The sequence below is a fragment of the Bombus terrestris genome, chromosome 9 (genome assembly GCF_910591885.1).
Source record: "Bombus terrestris chromosome 9, iyBomTerr1.2, whole genome shotgun sequence".
Taxonomy (NCBI): domain Eukaryota; kingdom Metazoa; phylum Arthropoda; class Insecta; order Hymenoptera; family Apidae; genus Bombus; species Bombus terrestris.
In genome coordinates, this window is record NC_063277.1 from 1,664,849 (window position 1) to 1,684,670 (window position 19,822).

General features: G+C 37.4%; 1 protein-coding gene across 28 annotated transcripts in view; it reads right to left on the reverse strand.

Annotated features, from left to right (window-relative positions):
• The window catches only part of LOC100649963 (longitudinals lacking protein, isoforms A/B/D/L), a 159,508-nt gene extending 140,160 nt beyond the window's left edge, over positions 1–19,348 (reverse strand). For 4 of the 28 annotated variants that reach the window (XR_007225148.1, XR_007225147.1, XM_048408684.1 and 1 more), the window contains exons 1-6: positions 18,056–18,227; positions 16,340–16,538; positions 15,159–15,538; positions 14,843–15,086; positions 14,363–14,540; positions 8,044–8,184 (exon numbers count right to left, since the gene is read on the reverse strand). Coding sequence is in view for 23 of the 28 variants with exons in the window: in XM_048408684.1 (XP_048264641.1) it covers positions 8,044–8,184; positions 14,363–14,540; positions 14,843–15,086; positions 15,159–15,538; positions 16,340–16,513 (1,117 nt within the window). In the remaining 5 variants the exon portion in view is untranslated. Of the gene's footprint in view, positions 1–8,043; positions 8,185–14,362; positions 14,541–14,842; positions 15,087–15,158; positions 15,539–16,339; positions 16,539–18,055; positions 18,244–19,190 lie in introns of those variants that run through there. The other 24 variants (XR_007225149.1, XM_048408689.1, XM_020864704.2 and 21 more) reach the window with 15 other exon arrangements.
• Between the last annotated feature and the right edge of the window lie 474 nt (positions 19,349–19,822).

Here is a 19,822-nt window from a genome sequence, read left to right on the forward strand (position 1 = left end):
ATATCAAATAAGCATACCCATCAAAGGAAGTATCAAAATAACGAACACATTGCTACAAAATGCTGTAACTATGTGTATATCACATCAGAAAAGTAAATTTTTATCTTGCATCATTACGATATAGTACAACGAATATACCAACAACTCATGATGGTACTGAGATATAGGCTTTAATCTTCTTACCAGAAATTAAATCGAATCGAGCAACAGCAAAATGAAAACCTTGTTACGTATAAAAATTATACGTATGTAGAAATTTTATATCATAAACAGTTGAAATGTATGAGCGGTATGCAAGAAGACATAAATACAGAAACAGTAATTGTCACATGACATAGAAATATACGTACTAATATCAATGAAATATTACCTAGTTTATATTATCGTGCTATCATATGACTAGACATTAATACCTTTACCATCACATTACCTGTTCAACCTATACAATATTTTCCTCTGGTATTTCTCTATTCGTCTTCGTCAAATTCATTTGTGGAAACACAACACACGGCATGGCGGTAATGGTCAACGCACAAATCGGGAAAATAAAGCCGACTTGTTACGAACCAATTTTTACCATGCACTAAATTCCGTTTTTCACGCGTATTTCCGCGAAGTATTGCTCATTATAAAATGCAATGAAGCAATACCGTCAATTTTGTCGAAATTTTAAGAACCGAAGCATTTTCGTAGCAAAAGGCCAAACGAAAACACATTTCATGAAGCCGACCAATGCACAAGAAGAGTACATTGGTTTTTCTTTCCTCTTCTTTCGTAGCATTAGCACTATCAGAATTTGAACGAGCGTTTACCGTCTCGATCGAGAAATCGCTCGATCGTGACCAAAAAAACTTCTCGTATCTCGCTGCTTCGATCTTCCTTTTAATTTATTTATTCTCTTCGCAAAATGGCCTAAACACTTGGAAGGTAAAACGATAGCAACAACGTACATCGTAAAATCAGATGGCATAGTACAACGAAATTCGAATGCCATAAAATATAACATCATAAAAAGTATTAACAATTGTATACAAATAAATGTTCCCATACGCAGTATAGATATATGATAATAGTACATATATCGAGTGGAAAACATTGTGTAATAGATGTATGTTTAAATGTTACGTATACATGTAGTTATGTGTGAATGTACGTATGCATGTACATGCATACGTACACGCGCATGTACCTGCTACGTATTTATATGTATATATAAACTCACATCTGTATACACATATAACGCACGCAAGTAAATACACGATATACGTTCGTATCATGTACATACACAACATACATGCGCACATGTAAAATATGCATTTTAAATCAGGTTAATTAAATACTTGATGTTTATATGCGTTACGAACAAAGAAGCAAGTTATGTACACATGGGTTAGTTTAAAAAAAAAATCAAAATGTAATGGAACGTGTGCAAGCGCGTACGCCTCGTACTATAGTATACCTCGCATATTATCGTAGAAATGCAAGAAAGGAAGACATACGTTCGCAAAATGAGCACCACCACCGTTTATACGTGTGTGTATATATACATAACTACCCACGAGAAAAATACGTTGATCTGCAGGCAAATCACAAGATTTTTCACGCAACGAGTACGCATCGCGCTCGCTCACCTCCGTAAAGTTAAAGAGTCGTAATTACACTACCGAAGGAAGCGTAGCATGCAAGACGAATTACGCAAAAAATGGCACAACGCAATGGATTGAGAACTATCGAGTGTACGCATACACGGATGGATAAAGAAAAAGTACGTTGAGTCACACATCGTATTATATGTATTGTACGTATACCTGTGTATGCATGCATGTTTTATGTACGCTACGTGTATACATATACACATGTATACCCACGCAGCATACAAATGCATACAGCAGACACATACAAATACGCACACACTATCGATACGCGTGGAAAAGATTGGACACGCGTGAAACGCGCGTTCACACGACACGTGACTTCAACGCTGCATGTGTATCACATGCTTTTATGCGAATACGTGCGCAGCGCGTATCACGCGTGCCACGGCTACCAAAAGAACACGTGCTTTTTTTGTTTTGATTTTTAGATCGTTGATGTTACGCTGACCTACAGATTTGAATATGCGGAAAGGACACACGTATATCGTGTTCCAAGAGAAGGAAAAACATATCCCATCGCCGTATTCATGAGACGTTCATCTTCGTCACGAGAACGAGTAACTTTATATTCGATAACCTTTCAAACATACACCGTGCGCTTCTAATGCGAGGATCGTGCAACCGGAGAACACGTCCGCCAATCAACGACGCACTGCCAACCGGTGCGCTCATTGTGCCGTTAAAAATACGATGTAGAAGCAACCGCGTATATAATAACGCGACAAAAAAAAAAAACACGACAGTAATAGTAAAAAATGAGTGAGATGTACATATCGGGTCCTTCATCGGGTTCATGCAAGTGAAAAAAAAGAAAAATAATGTTGAGATACTTCGATATTGCTAATTACGTACTCATTTCTCCCGACGTATCCGGTTAACCGCAAAATTAAAGAAATTTTAATGCACACGCGCACAACGATTGGCTTTACGTCGTAATGAAGAAATGTACACGAAACGCATCCAATTTGACTTCATCTCGTGTGCATCATTATTACGCGCGGTGGATACACGAATACGCATCAATCCCTTCTTTCGTCCGATTGTTTTTCCTTACACATTATACTACCACGTATCTCCGTGGACTTTTTTTTATCTTACGGCCAACAAAAAAAACACGTAAACAACTACAAATGGGTATTTTCTTTTCCTTTAGGATACGAGGGTTTGATTTCGGTTTCGACAGCAGAGGTAAACACGCGATATCTCTTGTCCGAAAAAAAGCCTCGATAGCTTTCGTACGTTTCCGGTCTATATTACAAAATAAAGCAAAGTAGAAACGAAGCGAATGTCATTTGGTCAGTCAACATTGCGTGTTTACCTTTACCCTCTCTACCAAAATATATATATATATATATATATATTTGTTTCCACAACATTTACAGAAAAGATACTCTACGCACTGCAAATAACGTGGCGCAACGCCGGCTCTACTTTTCGCTTTACCTACGCACGCGTTAACGTGGAGAATGAAATATATCGTTGAGCCAAGATAGCAGCTTGAAACAATCAAACTGTGATAACTCGTTTCGTATTTCCCCCAAAATACCGGGAGTCCAAGTACACAAAGGTACGTGTTACGACAGATGGTTGAACCGACCATCTAGGCCAAATTAAATATAATGGCGTGCTATTTGGTTAGGGTAGACTCGAACGCAATATCGGGTGCAAAAAACACGTTCCATGCTATGCGGAATTTACATCAATATATATTTATATATAATTATCATGAATAACATAACATATCTGTTTGCGCCGTTTGCATCTGCTCCCAAGAACCTTCCATCCACCAAGATCATTATCCCTATTATCCACTCACTCACTTACTCATTCTATTCACTCATACCTACTCTTAGCTTTTATCCTTGCTCTTCCCTATAAATATATATCCCTACAAATATATATTGTGCTAAACTACTGTTAAAATTTGTTGAAAATAGTAGATCCCTAATGCACAAAATACTATCTTTAAAAGGAAATAATTTTATTTTAAAAAAAATAGATGGAAGGTTTGCGAAGAGAATATTTAAAAGAAAAAGAGAATATTATTAAAGAGAACTAGAAGAATTTTATACATTCTGACCACCGAAAGCTTTCACATTTTTGTGATAAAATCTTCCAAAAAAAAAAAAACAAGGTCGTCTTACCTTGAGTACTTCCTACGTTCCACTTCAATTTATTACAATGACTTTTTATATCTTATAACAGCAAAAAATTTCTATTCGTGTATGACTAGTGTTGTTTCAAGAATATGTTAAATATGATGAATCTTATAAGTCACCGGCAATCTTTAAGGCAACAGCTACTGTGTTAACTAATATTTCGTTTAAACCTCTTATATGATATTATTCGTACTTCTCCAGATAAGGGAAATATTGAACGGCGCAAACAGAAATCGTAAAACAGCATGAGTCAATCACGGAACGTGTTAAAACACAGTAGAAAATGTGAAACTTATATTCAACTAAAAGCTCCTTCAAAATTTTAATACGATTCGACGCGAACAATCGATTCAAGGTAACAAGTCTCTGACGACAAAACCAACGACCTTCCCCATCAATGCGAGTACTTCTCAAATCTTTTTTCACGAATTAACTTTCTGTGCGTGAGAACATATAAAAAATGTGCGAGTCGTATTCCATTTGACAAACAATCCTGTCATGTCATAAGAACGATTGATTTCAAACTAATAGAAAACGAATACCAAGTTTTTTCGAAATCAAGAACTAGCATTGACAGAGAGGCCGCTCCTCTCTCTCCGAAGTTACCTTGTTTCCCGCGTAGGATCACCTTTCTAGGCGACCATTTACGTTTCTCACCTAACGCCTCCTTCGAAGATAATAATAATAATAAAAAAAAAAAAAAAAAAAAAAAGAAAAAAGCGGCAAGAGGAAATCCGTACCGTATTCGCGTGAAAAATGTTGCCCTTTCTATTCTTTTTCTGCTACGTATATCGAAATTTGTTACCACTAATCGAAATCCTCAATGATCTCTCCAAAAATATCTCTCTCCTTTCTCGTTTCATTCTGTTCTAAAAAAAGTTTCTATCATACTGAAACTACGGTTCGTATCCCGAAAAATTTGTTCAACAAGGAATGGCGAAAGAAGTTTTCGCACCAAAGGGTCTGCCAGTTTAATTTTCTCATTTCTCAATGTCATCATACTATGCGCGCTCATTGCATATATACGAAGCAGCTTTGCGCTGCATCTGCCAGCAGCAGCTGCATAGTTACTACAGCAGATGCATCAGCCGGAGGAAATAACAGCTGCACGTATCTTTTTCTTTTCCTTTCCCCCTTTTTCTACTCTCCTTTTTTTCCTTCTGTTCCTTTCTCTTTCCTACTCCCGTATACATATTCGAAAATTATCTAACGAGTTGTGCTTTGTCGATCTCAAACAATAGAAGTTATCGTCACATGTTTGCAATTCGTATAGCTTCTAATAAATCTAAATCTTCTAATAAATCGGGATTGTATAAATTCTTAACATCGCGACTATATACTCCTGTAGATTTATTGAGTTCCAAAGTAACCTATCATCGTGAGAATCTGAGTACATATTTTACTACTTGCACGAAGCTACGGCAACTTCTGATAATAAACGTTATACCGCGCAGACAATCGACCTAACCTACTTCGACCATTCTAAGAATCAATTCTATTGCCTGTTCTATTATTACAATGTTATGCCGTATTATACAGAAACAATACGAACTTGCAATTGATACTTTCAGAAAATACGTACATTTATCCTAAACCTTGTTAAATAATTTATATATGATACTCAAATTCTATACACGAAAATATGGTGTACACTTTTGACATATCTTATTATGTACTGATTTTTAAAAAAAAGTGCACCAAACACACATATATATATATTGGGCGTCGTTCATAAGAAATCAAAGGCCTACTCCACAAACTCTCACGTATACTCTGACCGCAACACAAGCTTGGACAGTCGTGAAAGGCTCGTATTCCAACCTATGTAATTCCAACCATTATGATGAATATATGAAACTGCACATACGATACGCATTCGCGAATAAGTGCAGTACTAAAAATTCCCTAAGTTATAACAATATGAAATTCAAATTAATCCTTTCACTTGGGACATTAATTATGATCAATTTACACGAGATTGTGTTTAAATTGATCTTTACTGGAAGAACCTCGCCAAGTTATCTATATATATGGAACATAGTTTTTCTGAATATATTGTAAAATAGAAAAAAAGCGTTATGTTATACGTAATAATGATTAACATCAAGCCAATACTTTGAAGTTCCTGCATCGTTATCGCCCTACCCCACTCGGTTTCGATATGACCAGTTCAGCAGCCATTTCGACCAGTACATATGTTCTAATGTTTTAAGATGAATTGTTGCGATATAATAAATCCTTCTTTAATTAGACAATTTGATTAGCTACAAAAATTTAGTTATTGCGCTCAAAATGTATAATTTCATCGTCTTACATCAACTGAGATATAATAGAATTGTCATACTATGCGCACTTCGTTTCAAATGAATGAAATTACAAGTCAATTTTTGATCCTAGAACACCATCCACAAGTTACGAGTTTTAACAATGGAACTAAATAAAAAGTAGCTAGAAAACCGTACAATAAAAATTTGGTATTGTCCTTTCGTATGATAGGATTTAGAACGCTCGATTGGGCAAAGTGTATAGTACTCATTACTTATAACATATAGTCTTGCGTTTTCCGCATACTTCATGGAATCTGCATATCTTTAGTGAAATCTTTTGGTCTCTGAACTTCGAATTTTTTTAAAGACTATGCTGCTTCGAATTCATGGAAACGACTTGTGGTCGATCCGCATACACAACACGTTTCTTAGTACCCAATATGAAAGGTTGATTGACGTCTAACTTATATTGCGTTATACAAATATTCACGTGTCTGAACCAAAGATGCAACGATATGAAAAGAACTGATCTAATCGAACAATGAAATCGTTAAGACCACATAGTTATATAATGGCCATCTTAAAATAAATACGATCAAGTGTAGAAATAATACTTTTATGCGAAGTGCAAAGGATACATTTATATTCTCATACTTAACCGGTATGAAAAGGTACACCAAATTTAAGACTTTGAAGAGATACTTTGGAGAGACTGCCTATCCGCATCGAATTCCGCGCGTAATTCTATACGATTTTCAATAGGTAGATGCTTAAAAACGAGAACACACCTAACTTCTGAATATAAATATCACTTTTATTACTTTCTGAACTAGGGCACGCAAACACCTTTATTACACGCGGATCTTTTACCTATTGTTATTTCACATACGCGCGCGCGCGCACACACACATACACGCGCACACACGTACCCTTTTCCTAACCTATTCCTTTGATAGTATTATTTTCTCGTATAAAATATACGTAACCACGATAATTTACTAACGAGAAAGTAAGGCACAGTACCGATCATACTAGAGAGGGTATATATACATACATACCTGTATGTATATACATAGCAACTACTTGTTCGTTACGCGCGCGTTAGGAAAGAAGCGAGGAGTTTCGTATTTCCTTTGGTCGGTGGTCGCGGAGGAGAGTTCCTCCGTACGTTCCAAGTTTTCCTCGCAGAGGAGAGAGAGGTCGTGCAATATCGCGTTGCGAGGCCAACGATAAAGACTAGCCGCAGAATAAAATGAGAGGAACAGGGAAAAGATGTAACGGAAACTGTTATAAACATGAATGTGTGCCAGTATATCTTGCACCACCGACCAAAAACCATAAGATAGTTCGAAACGACAGAAGATGCAATAGAAGTAAAACGATGGTGGCGAATCCTATGTTAACCTCGTAACGTGGTATCGCGATAAAAATAAAAAAAGTTGAAAAAGATACAAGGAACTTTGAAATTAACAAGGAGCTACATGCCCTGTATAGGAAATGAAAAAGCTCTTTCAGAGACCGTGCTACTCTTGAACGGACCCCGGCTGCTAGGTTGAACCACGTTATTCGACAGTGAAAAAAAAATGTAAGTCCTGTCATACCTGCGCAATAGGCACTTTTTGCAATTGAACGCCTAACATAACTCGTATTATTCTTGTTTATTCTACAGAAAACTCTATCCAAATCCAAAATATGTTTTTATACAATTATACGAAGCCATTTTCGATTCATGGCTTATCCAATAATGAACGAAACTGTACAAGCAAATTACAAATAATTTGTAAATATATTAACAAAATATCCATTTACTCATTTGTTCCTACACGAGCTCGATTATATTCGACAGATGCAAAGGTTTTAGTTTTCCATCAATACCAACACGTAAGAGAAAGTTGCGTCAAACGCGAGTGCCTATTGTTACAGCGGGCAGGATCTAAAAAAAAATGATATGGGTGAGCCTACCTTGAGAGTCGCGATGGGCCTGCGCGGCCTCTTGAGCTGCTAGAAAGACTTCATCTGTCGTTCCGGGAGCTCCTGCCACCGAGCCCACAACTCCTCCCGCGTTACTTCGGTCGCCGGTAACGTGCCACGCACCTATACCTGCTAACGAAACAAAACAACCGTACTCATAAAATCTTTTCCTCATGATGTCAATATTACACACCAAATACTTTCTATATATGAAACAAGAGATGAAATGAAGTACGGAGAAAGAAAGGATAACTATATAATCGCTATGGATTGTGCGTTATCACATCGAAAAATCAACAAAATACTAGGAACAAAGGATAACTTTATTATTCTTAGCTTCTTCTCATATTCAAACAAGAACATTGAAAATACTTCTGGAATTATCCGAAGTAGTGAAATACAGGGTATCGGTGATATCAGAAATCTCATACATCATATCCTCTTATAGAATAAGTACACTCGGCAGTGTCACATATAGTGTAAAGTAGCACAACAAACCCCTAACATCTCAGTTTCCCTCTATTGTTGCGAGAATGATGTTGCGCAAATAACATTTTACATTTTTATTAACACGTTGGTCGCCACATCACCCATATCTGGATGACGCTCTTCTTGTTCGGGTTAATTAAATATAGAATATTATATATAAGATATACAACATAAAAATATTAAAAGCACATTATACCATATTCTTCATTAATTTGTATTCTGAATAAAATATTATATTATGCTATGTCGCATGATATTCGTTAAAACATTCCAAACACATTTGGGGTGATTTTGAACACTTCGAACAATATGTTGTAGTTTTTTTTACGTTTTTCCTCGCTTCTTGGCGTCCGACAGTTTGCCTCTTCTTCTCGTAACATAGGGCGCACATCCTTCTTATAGGCTTGCCCTGCTGATTCTTACGAATCTCCAAATGGTGGAACACCTTCCTCGTTTTCTTCCGATGGTTGTCGGGCACAGTATTTTCTGAGGACACATCGGACCATTCGGAAACGAGAATTTCCCGAAATTTTCTTATCTGTATTTTTTTGTTTGTAGCTGTTTGGTACACAATGTGAGCATTTACTATAGTTGTTCCTAAGAGTAAATTTAGTGCTAATTTCCGGTACCACTCGATGCTTTCCCGTATCGTAGTGGCATATAAGACCATATCAGGTCACTTCTGTCGATACCAATTTTTTCATTATTGTATGCTATTCTCCTCACTTTCAAATATATTTTCACGCTGTCTACTGAACATTTTGAGGGCGACAAAATCACTGATGTGCGTCTCACAAGAAGTATGCTTCTCGACAAAATGAAAAATCTGGAATATCTGCCATGAGATCCCTCGGAATGAATACTCTAGCCGGAAAGTTTATCGCTTTCTCCATTTCGGAATTAAATCTTTTCTTTGCAATGGATCGAAGGCGATAAGGAATGGATTCCTGTTTACATTCTGCATACTGACGGTCGGATTTGGGTCCCGCGGGAAACTTAACCAAATTACGCTGGACGACCAACGTGTTAAACTCCTTGCGATCGTTGTGCGCACACACACACACACGTGCATACATACATACGAGAATGTACGACGAATTCTTGATATATCTCAAATACTTCTTCCATAATTAAACGACTACGATAACACTTAAGACAAAGTAATACTGATCGTTTTCAAGCTACTTCACAGTCTGGCATTTTGTACACTCCTTATCGTACTTCAGTTCTCACAGTAATGGTGATTAATATAAATTTTAATGACTACTCTATAACAAAGATAACACGACTACAAAATGTAATGAACAATTAACGAGATTTCAATATACTGCTTAGATATTATCGGTACCCTTGATATCCTCACAACGAAGCTCAGCTTTTGAAAATTGTTTAAATGTACCGATAAAGAAAAGGAATTACGTCTAAACGTGCATACATATGTCATTCTAATATGCATAATATACAACAATAATGAAAGAACTAAGCATGTGATTCTTTCAGTACATGACGATATTTTTAAGAAGGCAGTAATCGAAAATCCAGAGTCAAATAAATGAAATTCAAAGCCCATATTTTCTTACGTAAGTATCTCACAAAATTGATTAAATAACAAAGAGACAACAATTTCAAAAAACTAAACATTTTTTCTCACGCGACATAAAATATCACGTACATTTGTGTTACTTTGAAAAAACCTCCGATATGTGTAAGGACGTTTTCTAACAATAATTCTGTCTGCCTCTCTCTTGCTCTCTCTGATAATTCCAAGAAATTGCAAGAACACACGCATAAGTACCATCAATGAAAAACATAAGAAAATAAAAAATGACTTATGGTGGAGTATTAGAATAAAAATGAACAGTCTTCATAGAAAAAGGTAAGATATATCGTAAAAATTGGATAAGTGCTCAAAAATCTGAATACAAGCCGCACACTTATTTAGTCAAGTTATTAATCAGAATAATAAATACGATTCAAGATTTTGCCAAACGAAGAAAAGAACAATGCGAATGAAAGGAGACATCGATGAGACAATATACTAATGCAACGATTGAATTTCATTTTTCAATTTTGTTCAGTGAAACTTTCACCATTGTAATTCTGAAGTTCCCCTGATTAAAAGAATAACAAATACATTAAATAGGTAAATGTAAATTAAAGTATCGTATTTGATCTTATTTTAACACGTTGACGCCGGCGTGCACCATCGGTGGGTCGCACGTTTGTCCCGTGGGGCGGCGTGCATCGCGATGGGTCACACATGTATTTCACAAAATAGATAGCACAAAATAGGTTTATATTATTTTATCTCAACATTATAGGCAGACATACAATAGGAAAAACATAATTCAATATTATAAACTTAATAGTTATTTCCTTTTTTCATGCAATTTTTTAAAACACGTTAGACAGAGTGCCGGCTGGCCCTTACAAAGATCGCAATATGTTGTTACTTTTTTGGCTTTTTTCGCGGCATATTCTCTACCTTTTACTTTAGAAATGCGTTTATAACATTGTTTACACCTCCGTCTCGTTTTGCTCGCGGGCCCTTGGTACCGAAAATGTAACTGTTTTTTGGGCAGAACTTCATTTTCACTTGGCATTTCTTCTCTGTTGGGATTCATTGTACCTAAAAGGTGATCAATAATTTCTTCGCGAAATTTTAAGATTTCAATACTTTTAGTACCCCATTTTCACACCACGCATTTACGAGGCAAATCCCGCATATTAATTCTATTACAATTTTTTTATACTATTTTACGGTTCTGCTCAAACAACTATAATAGGATGACATCTAATCGGATAGATCAACCCCCTTTTTAGCATCATTATAAAAAGAAATGTCTGGCTTTAATTTACTATTTTTCCTCTGAACAATAACACACCTGTGATTTTTTGAAGTAGCTAGCATACATATTGACCTTTTGTCAGTTCATTTTAAAAATTTAACGTAACCTAACACTATTTTCATCGTGCATGTTCCTTACGCGCGCCGTTGTTCTCCGACGAACATGCAGGACTGTTCTTTTTTCCTGTGCGGAATTGAAAAATTTTTTGATGAACGTTCCTTATAGGAAAATGTTCACAGAATTACGTGCGATGGTCAGAATTCGCGTCAGACCTCTACTTTTTAAGAAAAATTGAAAGGAGTACAAAATTAGGACCAAAACTAGTCTCGTCAGCTTTACTTAACACGTTGACGCCGTCGCGATCCATGGGCGAATCGCACGTGTCCGTTCCGTGAGGCGGCGTGCCCATCGGCAGGTCACACGTGCCTATCCCGAGGGGCGGCGATGGGTCACACATGCAAAATATGCAGTGACCCGGACGCCGCCCCACAAAGCAGACAGTGAATTCGGGCGCCGCCCCACGTCGAAAACTATGAATATCGGCGTCGGCGTCAACGTGTTAACATTTATAGATATATGCAAATTGATATTATCAAACTATTCTATATATATATGTATTAGTGGAAGTCCACGGAATTCATTGAACCCAACAGGAATCGTATAGCTTTTGTAATTTTGCAATAAATTGAGGTTGAAGTTGAAAAATTGCGATCGTGTCGAACAATCTAATGTGACCCTGCGTCGCCCCACGAAGCAAACCGTGCATTCAGGCGCCGCCTCACAGAGAAAACCATGAATATCGACGATGGCGTCAACGTGTTAACCCTTAACCTACGACTACGGCCATAGCCCGTAGTACGATGATCGGGCCAAATATAAATATTAGCGGCGGCGCCCTCATGAAGTTATAAATATTTGTGGAATATTTGATAAGTAATTACAACCTGATGTAATAATTATGATAGATGCAAGTACTACAAAAAGTTTATTTGTACAAAAATCAATAATACAAAATTAATAATCTGCAATGGTGTGATACAATTCGAAACATTCTGGTAGATGTAAGGGAACTTTGCACTTCTTACACTCCCACGTTGTTTCTTTACGTTTTTTATTTTTTTGGCAAACTCTACAAGGTTTTGACGGTCTTAATTTTGATGCTGTTGGGTCAACGTGTTTTGGAAAATGAGCCCAATGCTTCGCGTGCAGTCTCTCTGGTATATCACCGGAATATAATTGTCCTCGTTCTCTATAATTTTTAGCACAATTCTCACTGCTCTCACCACGAAATCTTTTTCTTGAAAACATCTTGTGGGGATGCTTCTCTAGAATTTATGAAAATAAATTTCGATGTGCGAATGTGACCAAAAATAACTTGAAACTGATCACGATACGAAGAGATAATAAGAATATATCACGAGCCTTGTCTGTGCTATTTGTGGTGGGGCAAATTACAAACCGCGACCGTCGTACCACGAGCGATGCCCGTAATATTTACGATTGGCCCCATCATCGTACTATACAAGTCGTGCGAGTGGCTCGAAGGCTGCGAGAGCTTGTTTACGTTTTCGGCCCAAAATTCTCGAACGTAAATCGTAGGTTAAGGGGTTAATCAGAATAATCTCAAGAATGCGATAGAAGATTAATTGAAAAGAAATCAAAAATAAAAATGTGTTATCATCGAATTGGTAATTGTCTCACTGACATTTAAAGTAGGATCGGAGGTTACGCCACTCCACTCTACGCCACTCTATCGAGCTTCGCAGTATATCGAAGGGAACCCTCCCCCGAATGGTAGGGATGTGACTAGCGAGCACTTACGTTGTAGTTCGTTTCGGGCACTTATCCAATTTTTAATATAATATGTGTGATGTGTATATACGTGTATATATAATCTAAAATAAATATATATATTTATAATGAAACGCGGAAATGAAAATACAAGAAAACAGAGCAGAATAGAATCGAACGGTTCACTGTCGATCAATGGCATATTATTATTCACTGACAAATCTCGATGCTATCGGACATTATATAAACTACACACGTAAAAGCATACACCACACTAAGGCTGTCTAGGCTGGATCAGGTTACTAGGTTGTTGTCTCCATCTCCTCCTGACGACGTTCAACTTTTTCAAATAGAATTGCAGGGTTGAACGATTAATGCCGTACATCTCTGATGCCTGAGTGGTGCTAACTCCCTGCTGTAATATTGCATCCAGGGACATTTTAACCGAGTCTAAACTATACTTTCTGCCCTGTTTTTTTTCCAGCGATTTAAGCAACGCGCCTACGTCAACATCTGTGCGCGGCCGCCTCATATTCGGCCCTTTTTTACATTCGAGGAAATGAGACGCCCAGAGGGCACCGCCATCACCACCCATCAAATTCCCTCTCGACCGAGACCGCGCTCCCGCCCCCCCACCTGCAACGAGGAAACCCAAGCTAGTGTCGGCCGATCATTACACGACCCGTTTAACATTTAACAAACAAAAAACGAAACGTTCGCATAACTGAACTTCAAGTTATTAATGAACGAGTCTCTTCCTCTAATTTAATTTTACATTTTAAATTCATAAACCTATGTTAGTGTGATACATTTACATATATATATATATACATAAATCCTATCCTTTTATTAAGCTTATTTCACTCAGATGGAGAGAGCAGCAGCTATGCTTCGATTCAAAGTTTCTTTGAATCGAAGTTTTATTGCTGGACTACATACATGCATAACGTCTGCACAACATGGTATCATTTCTCGCTTAATTTCGTATGGGGAACTCGCCGTGCGTGAAACTATGTAAGTATATATCTGGACAACAAACGAGAATTCGAAACGTATGCGCACAAAATTTGAAATCGACTCGCATATCGCGTAAATTCGTCAAAATACCCTGTATTTCGCTACTACGTTATAACGAAAGAAGAATAAATAAAATATAAAAATAATACGATTGTTCAACTTACCAGGATGCTGGGAGGGGTCGTGGGATGGGCCGGCTCTATTGTTATCTTGTTCCATCTCGTTCAAATCATTCATGTCGTCATCCAGCGTCAGATCTTCGACGCTTTCTTCTGGATCTTCGAGATATTCAGACTTTGGTTCAATGAGATTATCACTTGGTTCGGGTTTTTCTAGCGGCAACTGAGGGAAAAAATCATTTTATAAAAAAACAGTATTTCTCTTTGTATCATTTATCTATTTAAAATGTTGTCAAAATATATAAAACATTATGTGAATTATTACAATCGTGTATCGTACCGTTTCCACTCTATAAGATCAAGTAGGTATGACATCAAATAGCAGGATTAAGTACGATATCATTTGGTCTACCAACGCGCGAAAGAAACAGTATCAGTACACAACAGCCTCCATTATACGTTGGTTAATAATTAATATACGATCTTATACGGTAAAAATTCAGCGTCGAATTTCATAAGGCTCACCTGTAACATTTCATCGGCAGGTTTCGTCAGCTGCGTCATTAAGGCTGACCTGCCAATGGAATCTGTGGGGTCTGCATGTGATTTTTCATCTGCTACGGGTGCAATTCCAAGCGCAGGGACACCCATTTGTTGAGGCATGTCACTTGAATTCGAAGCTTCGTGGTTTTCTACTGAATTATCATCACCTATACTTTTTCGTCTAAATCTTTTTCTTTTCCTTGATGTGGGACTTTGGGAACCTTCCCTGTAAAAATAACGTGAATAATAATTTTATATTCCCAATGAACGACGAATGAAAAAATTCTGACGTTCTTACCTAGAGGACAAACCCTTGGGTATTTGAGGACTGGCAGAGTCTTCAGGTAAATCCCCCAGGGGACCTTGCGACACACCCTGCCTAGGAACTTTGTTCTTTTCTATCGTAAGACCGGAAGACGAAATTGGAATGTCGGGCTGTGATGTTTGCGGAACGACCTTTTGTTGCCTAGAATCCGTCTTACTACTACCACTTGTTTTACTTTCTGATAGACCTTTAATTTGCAGAGACTCGGCGGCTTTAAGAAGTGCTGCCAATTGGTCTTGGGAGATATTTACTTCTCCCCTGTACATATAGTCCATCATTGCTTTTAATTCTTTAAACTTAACATCTTTGAGTATAAAGACAGGATGCTTGTCATAATGTTCACTGAGGAGCCCCTATAATGGAAATATTTCCATTAAACCACCGAATTGCACAAATTTTATCAAATACTTTAGACTTAAATATTAATAGATAATAATAATAAAACAAGTGGATGTCACGTTAGCAAATTAACAGTCGAAATTAATGTAGAAAAGTCAAATAATACTAAATAATAGAATTCAATTTCCTAATTCAAAGATGTATTGCTCCTTTATACACCCCTCCTCCCACATCAGGGTAAAATCCCAGGGCAAGTGCCCTGGAAATCAGCCATCTTGCTTTCTCTGTATTGATTACCAGGAGGAACCAGGAGGGGGTTTGGGCTTTCAGTCTCCCTGCCTCTCTGGCTTCTGCCCAGGCCACATTCAACAAGAGCAGCCATCTTGTTTCAATTTGAGGTTCCCCCCTTTTAGCTTGAATTCCAAAATTTCTTACAATTCGAAGTACGATGAATAAATGAAAACGATACATCAATACCAAAAAAAAAGTCTAAATTTTAAATAACCAATGTCTTTGATACTCTAGATCTGAATTTCTTTTCTATTTATCAACACACTAAATAACAGTTATACTTCGTATATGAGAATCAATACATAAGCTGTTCAATCTCTTAACAGGAAAAAATTCAAGACTATGAAACAATTTTAAATTTCAATTCAACCAAGCCTATTAAGCATGTACGAGTATTGGATGTAATACATGTAATTGACAAAATACAAACAATAATAATAATTAAAATAATAAAATTAATCGCGTGATGGCAATAATGAGATAAAAACGATATTGAAAGTAAAATATTTGCAAGATTCACTCACCTCAAAATAAGGACTGCACGCAGATAGAACTACCTTATGGGCTTTCAGGTATTTCCCCTCTGCTGCCAATGTGCAGTCGACAAGCGTCCCGCTTTCGAGAAGCGTGTCGAAGTTCTGGATCAATGTACTCTGATGATTATTCCATCTAAGGCAGAACTGCTGGTCGTCTTCCATTCTTTCTGGTTTCGTTCCCTCGTTACTGAACAAGAAAGGAAATATTCGAGATAATGATGAACCAAATAAATCCGTTTGTCGTTCAAGATGATCGACCGTGCTTAATGCTATCTAATTATGTTGTGTTGAATTAACACGAACATCGAGGCCGATGATTTGGAAATAAAAGGCAAGACCAATGATATCTATTACACCGATTGATATGTGTGACCACGATAAAAGCTCCGCGAGGAAGCAGCAAAGCTTCCAAAATGGCCGTACGGTGCAAGCGCGTCGGTCGAATTGGTCTTCTGGCCTTTTCCTTTGTGCGTGTTCTCATAACGGTAATGGACGATTTGGTGGGGATGATGCAGAAGGACGCGCAAGCACTACGCATGCGCAGCTGCGCCCGACCTGCGCATTTAGCTTGCGCACTAGTTCGAGGCCCCTGGAATTCAGGGACGTCTGCTGGATATTCAGTACCCTCACGATAATATCAAATTTTGAGAAAACTCCACATTAAACCAGTTGTAATGAAAATAACTAATATGATGATCGACATAACAAACTGAATATCAGAAGATACTGTTAAAATAAAACTTGGAAAATAAAAAATGCTATATTATCCCCAATATAAATACATAAATGCCTTAGTATTGGTATCAAAATATTTTGCGAGCGGCGCTGGTTTGTAATTTTTCTATCATTATTCGTCATGCGACAGCGTATCAAAATTGCATATCATACAAATATATAAACATCACTTGAAACAGTAAAGCACACAAAGTTTGATAGGACCACTGAAGAACCACGATAAAGTTTATCTCTCAGGTAAAAAGGGTAACACAATTTATATACATCACCGTGGTTTACATCACTAACGCGCAATAAAATGGAAAATCGATTACTCTCTTCACATGCGCAAAGCGTAAATCTCTCAATGGAGGGGATAACATAATGCATAACATAAGTATACAGATACTTGCGCGTAAAGATTAATACGAAATAAAGGGAAGTGCATTCACCACGGCTTACGTCCGATTGCGTAATCTATTTATATTGTTATCTCGTATTGAATGTTACGTCAGATGACGCCGAGCAACATGTGCGAAACAAAAACAAATTGGCGACAGATAATTTTTCAATCGCGAATCGACTACCAACCGGCGAAAATGAACCATACACTTTCCTCATACCGCCACCAGAAACTAGAAGAGGAGAGGAGGAGAGGAAACGTGGTTCGCAATATGGCCGCCCGCGAGGTCGCGCCCGGACAAAATGGCGATAGATGAAAAGTTCACAAGAAGAAACAAGATTTCAGATCGATCTCCGCTATTCGAATTTCCCGTTAAAGCATCGTCTGGACGAAAACATCAAAATCGCAAACACTTGCTCCACTGGGAAATTTGTTTTGACCGGTAACCAAGCAAAAACGATGTTTTCTTAAAAGTACGGAGAGGATCCGCCCGCGCCATGTCACCCCACAAGAAGATTTCCCGAAATTCTCTAAAGATTTTCACCGAAATCGAAAATGAATAATTGACTACTTGTTATAACACTCACCTAATATGGAATATAAAACAATCTAATATCACAGCAACGGGATGGGTGATAAGTGAAAATAAACTGCGTAAGCGTCCGAACTTGGCGTGCGCCTCAAGCGCTGCCCTTTACAACAATGGCGTAGCCGACTGCCTACTTGGTTGCCTCTATGCCGGCCGTCAGAGAGCGCAGGCTTCTCCGGAAGAGGGAACAAGAGAAGAAAAAACGCGAACGAAACTAACGAGCATGCGCTCTACTCTTACAACCTATCACGATCTTTGCCGTGATTGGAAACTACAGCCAGAGGACGCTAACCGACAAAATACTGACTTTTTTTATTTTCACTTAATAGTTTACACAAACATTAGATGTTTGACATAATATTCAAACTACCAGGAAAAAATATTACAGATTACAATTCTGTTCTGACAGACATGTTCCTTTTTATTTGAAAAGTCAATGGAAAAATGTTGGAAAAAATCAATGGCACAATAATACAACAAAATTGTTTTATATTAAAACAAACATCACGGAAATCACACACATTGTTTGAATTTGCAGTGCATAATTTATGTATGACATTATGTAGATGTATCATTTGATATAAAGCAACAAGAAAGAAATATGTGTCAGTTGCGAATAACTGATCGATAGAAAACAAGATGCAAACGAGATGTTTGAATTAGAAAATTTACTGAATATATTCAAGTATAACGACTTATTCAGCATTAGAACGATAGGAATGATGCGTAATTAAAATTCATGAATCAATGATAAAAATCATAAAGTATTTTGTATGTACGTCATCCGGCCCTGGACCACAACCTAGCACGCGTAACGTAATGGCCGACTTTATACACTTGACCGAGGCAAAATGGCGAAAAGCGTACAAAAATACATAAAAAATGATAGCGATTGCATTCGAATTAGCAGATAGTTCATCTAAATCGCGAACGAAATATTCCCATCATGATATTCCAAACATCACACACACACTCTTCCAAGATCACGCATGTATGACGAAGATACTTAAGTACTGCCCATCGGTTTAACAGCGCGACCTGATTTTTTACCAATTTTTTAAGACGATAAACTTACCCGAAATTGTACATACAATTGAAACATAAATCAGCGGATATGTATACAAATTACTCACCTATATTGGCACAATCTAAATATCACAAGAGGAAAACTTGGAAAAAACTACACGTCTTGTCCTCAGCGTACACTATCCGAGCGCCGTGGCTTCTTTTTACACAATGGCCGTACTTCTACGCGTAACGATCGACCCGCTCTGCGAGGGGATAGCCGGGATGCTCGGAAACAGTGTGCTTCTTATGGGGAGACGCGGCGCAGAGAATTCAACTTAGTGTTGTGCGCATCAAGCTACGAATAGTGGGGTAAAGAGAACGGCCGGTTAACACAGGACCGTCGAAAGACTCTTAGAACCTAGTGATCACTTTCATACGAAAGAAGATAAATATAAGCGAAAAAGCTTATCTATCAAATAATTGTAAATCCTTTTTTTATAGAAGAATAAATTTGTAAATATATGCTCCATATTGTCGAAATTTTCCATAGATATTATATATAAAAGTATAGGAACAGCGAAGTCCTGTAGTAACAACCGTTCTCAACCGTACAATATACGATACGCGTTCGGATTTGACGCAACGATCATCATTTCCTATTAGATAAACGATTTTCAAAAAATAATGATCGGAGTTAGGATAAAGAAATTGACAAGTTGTAAAGAAGAAAGTTGATACAATCCTGATTTTTGCCGGT